Raw genomic sequence first — 7,306 nt, forward strand, 5'->3', positions numbered from 1 at the left:
CGATTTTGTTGAGATAGAGCAATTAAACTCACATGATGTTTAGGATCAACAACTTCATATTCTCAATAAAGATTAGGTCATCCGTTGCACAAGTAGTCATCCTAGAAAGACGAGTTTACATGTGTGACCTTTCGACTAATTGCTGACAAGCTTACTCTTCAGGCATTTTCTTAACTTACCACATATCTTAACATGGATGGAGATTTATAAATATGAGTCCAAATTCTAATATCCACACTCCTTTTCATTTCCCCAATTCTAATATTCAAGCTCTATTTTAAATATTTAAAATATATTAAGCTTTTATTATTATATTTTCAACAGCATTTTAAAATTTAAAACAAAAAATTATTTAATTTTATAAGAGACAAACTAATTTACTCGTATAGTATAGAAATGTAATCTCCTATGAACTTTCACTTCCAAAACTCTTGTTCCCTTACCTCCGACAGTTGACGTGTTAACTCTTGTTCCAATTTCAAGTCACAAACAAGTACAGATGAGAAGGTACGAAACAAGAGTACTTTGGAGGTGAAAATATACCATTAGAGACTGGAGTTGACATGCTAACACTGTCAAATTTAAAAATTAATCTTATAGTCAAAATATGTGCTTCGCGATAGATTTGAATGTATGATAAACCAGATTTCATGCAGATTAAAGTACAATGCAGCTGCAAACGTTAAGCTATACAAATTCAAAAAGAATGATTCAATGGAAAGTATCCATATTTTATAGAGAAAAATGATCAAATATGAGAAGTAAAATAAGGAACCACCATACAAATCTATGCAAATGAAAATTACGTTTGTTCATGTGTTTATATATTATGGATCCACCTTTAGTCTTTAGGGGAACATTCAATCAAATCGAATTAAAAGAATTTGAGTTAATTGAATTGACAAATCTCATTTTATCATTCTTTAATTCAATTTGAATTTTTTCGAATTGAGTGAAATTGTTTAAGTTAAATTAAAAAATTTAAACATGTCAAATTAAAATTTTGTTATAATATGACTAATTTCATGTTGAAGCACGTAAATTTGAAACATTATATATTTAAAAACATTTTCAAAGCATGTAAACTTGAATGGTTAATTTACTTATTTAGATCCTAAAATTATTATTTTAGAAAAAATTAATTTTTTAACATTTTTATATATTCTTTATATATCTTTTAGAATTTTTAATTTTATATATTTGTTTAAAAATATAAATTTTGGATTTTTATAAATATTTTAAATTTTAAAAATTATTTTGAATTATTTTGTAATTTTGTTGAAAAAAACCAATTTGCTAATTTTCAAAAATAATAGAAACCAAAAAGATATTTACACCAATATGTCATTTGAGTTATTTAAATTGTAAAATTCAACAACTCAAACTCAAAACTCAAATTACTTATTCGAGTTGACTTGAGAAAACCAAATAATTCAATTCAGTTAACTTGAAATTCGAAAAATAAATCAACTTTTACGATTCAAATCAAATTGTGCTCGTCCCTATCCAATCTACAAAGGTAGGTTTGACTCTTTTAAGTTCATTCACGCTGGGCTTGAGTTTTGACTCTTACGGATTAAGGGTACTCAAATCATAGCTTAATATTAATAGCATTCCCCTATGCCTCAACCATAACAGGTTTTGAACGGATTTGCATGGTTGAATTTCCCACGGGCACTGCAGAGACCATGATCTCACGAATCCTATGGTACTCGACTCTTATGAAGTGTTCCACTAACTAGAAATTGTAGAGATTATGATCTCACTAGGGCGTAGACGGGCTGGTGAACATAAGTGGATACACATCAATAATGTGGATTGCTGGAAACAAGAAATAAGCATACCCTGATAAAGATTTAAAAGTATTTTCTCATTCTGTTTGGTAACAAATAGAAGGCCGTGCCATTTCGCAAGGATATTGCAGATTCATTACACTGATGAGCTGAGCTTGAAAAGAGACAAAATTCTCCTAGGTACTTATAGGGAATTCATGGAGAAACACAACATCAAGATGTATAGCCACACCAGCATTGACAACATGTGACAGACCTAAATATGAGCATTATATTTATGGTTGAAAGCCTAAGTTTAGATTATACATAATGATCTAGAAAGTTGCAACATGCCCAAAACAGACTTGGTTGAAAGGGATTACTATATTATACTCCGTTCTTTCTTACAGAACTTCTATATATGCAAGAAAAAACTCAAAGAATCGTATGCAACACAGCTTAATGAGAACGGAAGCAAACAAAGGTCAAGCAATCACCAGATGGGAGGGAAGTATGATAAAACCAAGATTTACAGATGGATTATTTCATTTACCTTGGAACATGAAGTTGGATGGCATCTACCTACAATAATCAAAAGAGAATATGGGGTCCTAGGTATTAACAACATAAGAATTATAATATTCCTTCAATCAAGATGCGAGCCGGAGGTACGAGATAAAGAATGGCAACAGAAAATTGACTCTATTGCAATGCAATGCTTAAGCTACAACTACAGCTGGGTGAGGAAGTTTAGGGCAACAATAGTTGAAGCTGTTAAAGGAAATCAAGTAACACAGTACCAGTAGAAAAGAATATGATGTAACTCGGCATTAGGGATATAGCAAACAACCAGATTCACCATTCAGAAAAAGAAAATGATGTTCAAACAAGTCGGAGAAACATACTGTACTATTACAGATTTATGGAACATTAACATAGCTTGAGAACTAAAAACACAAATAAATTGTTAAAGCATTATATACCTATTTTCTTAACTCAGGCACAAGAACAGGTCATACAAACATGTTGATATTACCAAGTGATAAGTTCATAACAAAGCATCTACTCTTTAGTTGTCCTATAGCACATAAACTATCCCTTCCATGCTAGATTCTAATTCACAGCAGAAATATCATAGAACTTTCACATCTTCGTGGCTCTAATCACCAAACCTTTCCAAACACAAATTAACCTTCCAAATAAACAATAATTTTTAAAAAGAGTTCCAATAAAAGCAGATTGACGAAATACTAAGACCATATATCAGATATATAATACAAAACTACTTAGAGCTCTTTCCGCACCCATTCGTGACTTTCATCTCGATTGCTCTTGATTCCATAATGCTTGGCCTTTAAGATATGCAACTTCAGAACAACATTGTCTAATTCCTATGAAACTAATGACTGAATTTGTTGAAACAGGAGATGAAACCCACACAGTAACAAAGGCACAAAATGCTGATGAGTTGCTGGCAAATAAATCATCAAGGAACAAAGTTTTTAGCACCCTCTATTTTGAATTTTGCACTGAATCAATTAAAAGAGTAATGAAAACCAATCAACTTACAAAATGAAGCATATTTTCCAGCAAGATAACATAAAAGCAACAAAAAAAAGGCCACAACGTATTGATAAATACCATTACAGATATTATTATCATGATATATAAGCAATTAAGCATCCCGCAATATTTATAGTCAGTAGAAACAGATCTACTAAAACCCTAGCAATACCAATTATCAAGCTAAACAAAAAAAGAACCCTAAAGAGACAATGTGAGAAACAAGAATACTCAAACACAATCCTCAGCCTTGACGGACGAGGACGAATCCTCCTCACTAACCGCAGTTCCCACGTTATTCGAGTCTACCTCCGCCGAACCTGAAGGAGTGGAGTCAGTGGCAGCAGCAGCTCGGGCTTTGACAGTGTCGAGCATACGCTTGCTGATTTCCTTGGAATACATCTGGAGGATCTCGATGCCGTCCTCGTCGGTGGAGAAGGATGCGCTGGCGACCGAGAAAGCCTCCTCCTCGATCAACTTGGCCGCGGCGGAAGCCTCCTCCTTCGGGATGGTTCCATAGCGTTTGGAAAGGACGGATTCGGAGGATAGCGTCTCGACGAGACGGTTGAGGACAGCGTCACGAGTTCGTTGGGTGGGGGGCCAAATTTTAAAGGTGAGGTTGCTGAGTTTGGCGGCAGTGTCGTCTACTTGGGTTTGGGCGTGGTGGGGCTCCGTGGTTGGTGCGGCAGAGTCCTTAGCAGTGGGGGATTCAGGATCAGCCATTTGTTTGGGGTGGAGAGTGAAGAATCGGATTTGTTTGGGAGGGAAAGAGCAGAGAAGTATTTGAGGAAGGGAAAAAGGAGGTGGGTGGGGTGCGTGTGGGTTGAAATGAAAAGGACTCACCAGCTTTACTGTACTTTTAAATCTGCATCTGCTCTAAATGCTATACATTGTATTCAAATTTTTAACTTAACATCCAAATTTCATGCTTGCCCTCCTCTTTGATTTTCGTTTAAGGCAGGCAATTAACCAAAGAAGCAACCTTATCTTACTCAAACCCATCTCACCCCTTTGTAACGTAAGATGGCAGATTTTTCACTACATTTACCCCGCCTTCTAATCAATTATTAGATTGTGTAATTATTTTGATAATAATAATAATTAAATTTTAAATTTTCTTATATTTTTATTTTTAAAATAAATGAATTTTACAATTAAATTACATCCAACTCAACTTTGTATATAGTTATTTTCTAAATTGTAAATAATATTAATTATAATTATATTTTATTGATTATAGAAGTTAAATGCAATCATTGTTTAACGTCTACCTTTCAACTTAAATCCGTTTTAAATGGGTAAATTGTATTGTTGGTCATCCAACTTTTATAATTTTTATTTTAATCACTCAGTTTTTAAGAAAAATAATTTTATATAGACAAGAGATTAAGTCATTTAGCTACGAAAATGAAATTCAATTTTTCCTTCTAATACAATTTCTTTAAAAACTCAAGTAATTCCGGGAACTTACTAGAAAACTCCAAATAATCCTTTTTTTATCAAAAAATTAAGATTAATTTAAAAGGAGAAAATTAAAAAATAAAATGCTTTTTTATGTAAAAACCTTGGTAGTTCCTCAAGTTTTTTTTTTATGAAAACTCAAATAATTTTGAATAAAACCCCAAATTATTTTCTTTTTACCAAAAAAAATCAAAATTAAAAAAAAATGGGAAAAACTCAATGAAAAAAAATGGGAAAAACAAAACTTCCACACCAAACCAAAAAGAGTTTTTATTTGGTTGTGGGCTTCGGCTTCGGTGCATTTGTTTGTGGGTTGACAACGTAGCAAAGGGTCTTTAGTGTCTAACAAGAATTGTAGCAAACGAAAGCAATTGCCAAATTATGTATAAAATGAAAAGGATTATGTCGCGATTTACCTTTCGATTTATACCAGCAATATCTACAATTTATTCATTAACATTCTTTTACGATCTCATCACAAAAACTAGATTTAAAAAAAAAAAAATTAAAACAAAGGAGAGAATCAATCTCACACTAACCTTTGTAATCAACACAATCAATCATCATTCACGATTTCATCAGGATCATCAAAGTTAGAATCCTTAACATCAAAAACGTGTTTCTCAACTCCGGCCCAAGTAAACTTTCCGCCATGACCACCTTTCTTTGACAATCTATTCATTCCAGTGCCACATCTCTTATTTTTCCTCACATCCGACGATTTCCTAGGATTTTTTATTTTAGTGTTTACTTTTTTTTTTATTTCATTTTCAGATTTAAATTATTTTTCATTATAGTTTTTGAACCCAAAAGCTAAAAATGTTAAAAAGAAGTGATGAACAATGAAAATGTACCAAGTGTGGAGTGTTTTTTCCATATCATTGATGATGTAGCTATTGACGAATGATGTGGCCATTGTTTGAATGTTGACTAGCATTGATAGCTAGAGTTGACCTACACAAATTTATATCCTTTTTTTTTTAATTCAAACAACCATTTATTAAAATTCACAACTTCTTGTGCCAAGACTCTGTTTTCTGTAGTTTTTTTGCTTGAGATAAAATTTACTTGGTTCTGAAAAATTAGTTTAACCATCAAAGGTTATAATCTATTAACAATGGTCTTAGTAATAATCTTAATAAAGAACTGTAGATAAACTTATTGATCTAAATTGATAAATTCTTTCCGGACTTTAGACCTTAAGCAGCAATACCAACAAAGTTTTGATCAGATTAGCATCTAACAATTGACCCTCCAACGTCTACCTGACTAGTGAACAGACCATAGGCTCAACAGTATCCCATTGACGTAACAGCTTAATTTTCAGTAGTGTCGGAACAGTGATTTGAGATCACTAAATCCGACAAATGAGTAGGAAATATTATTAATTTAGTGAGTATAAGTTAAACGTGAAGTTAGGAAAAAACTTTAAAATAGTAAATAGTGTACTAAATATATATATATAAATAATTAGAATCGAAAACGAGTTATCGAGACCTCGGGAATTTTAAATCAAGCCATAAATATTTTTATAAATATTTATGGAGTGTTAATAAGTTAGTATTAAAGTTTCGTCAAGAAATTTTAAAGTACTGATAACTAATTGAACAAAAAGGACTAAATTGTATCAAATGCAAAATTGTGAGAAATGATTAAATAGCTTAAATGATAAAAGAAAGAGGGTTTAAAGGAAAATAGACCCAAGGTCTATTTGGGCTGGACGGCAAGGGCATGAAATCAGCAAGAAAATAAGGAGAATTAAGGGCAAAATTGGAAAATTGCAAAATTTACTTAATAAAGCTAGGACTAAAGTGGAATTATTTAGATTTTTCTTTATTTTTCTGCATTCTCATTAGCAAAAACACCATGAAAGAGTTACCTTAAGCTGGTTTTTCATATTTTTACTTCAAGTAAGTTCAATTCTTGATTATTTCTTGAAATTTTTGTGTTTTTGTGACTTTTACACCTAGGTCCACTTGTTGAATTCATTAGTTTTTGATTCTATGAAAGAAATTGAAAGTTGCTATGAATATGTGTTGGAATTATATGATGATTTGGCATGGAATTAGAGCTTTAAATTGTTTATATACTAATTTTATTGAAAGAATTGAATAGAAAGTGAATGTTTGGGACCTAAATTGTAAAAGAGTTTGAAGTTAAAGTTTTATGTGGAAATTCTGAATTTTAATAGTTATGAAATAACTTATAATGTCTAGGAAAAGTATTAATTGAGAAAATTAGCTTAATTGAGGGGTTAATTGAGTAAGGACTGAATTGTATGAACTGTGAAATTTGGGGCAAAATAAAAATCAACATTTTGCACTAAAACAGTTTTGGACAGCAGCAATAGTCTAACTTTTAAAAATCACAAAAAATTGTAGAAATCTAATTATAGAATGAATAAAATATAAAATTAAAGCTTATTGAGTCTAGTTTCTTATAGAAGAAACGGTGTAAGCAATCGAATTGTAAATCATGAGATATAATAAGTTTTGTGAGACAATGTCAGA

At 31.7% G+C, this 7,306-nt stretch overlaps 1 protein-coding gene across 1 annotated transcript; it reads right to left on the reverse strand.

Moving 5' to 3' along the window:
- Positions 1-3,271: 3,271 nt before the first annotated feature.
- On the reverse strand, positions 3,272-4,299 carry LOC108450428 (MFP1 attachment factor 1-like). The gene has a single exon (XM_017748049.2). It carries the CDS (start codon positions 4,056-4,058, stop codon positions 3,567-3,569), a length of 492 nt encoding a protein of 163 aa, XP_017603538.1. The 5' UTR covers positions 4,059-4,299; the 3' UTR covers positions 3,272-3,566.
- Between the last annotated feature and the right edge of the window lie 3,007 nt (positions 4,300-7,306).

Source organism: Gossypium arboreum, chromosome 5 (genome assembly GCF_025698485.1).
Source record: "Gossypium arboreum isolate Shixiya-1 chromosome 5, ASM2569848v2, whole genome shotgun sequence".
In the NCBI taxonomy this organism is placed as follows: domain Eukaryota; kingdom Viridiplantae; phylum Streptophyta; class Magnoliopsida; order Malvales; family Malvaceae; genus Gossypium; species Gossypium arboreum.

What these genes read in the sequence shown, in the direction of transcription:
- LOC108450428 (XM_017748049.2), bottom strand. Translation starts at nt 4,058, where the DNA reads ATGGCTGATCCTGAATCCCCCACTGCTAAGGACTCTGCCGCACCAACC.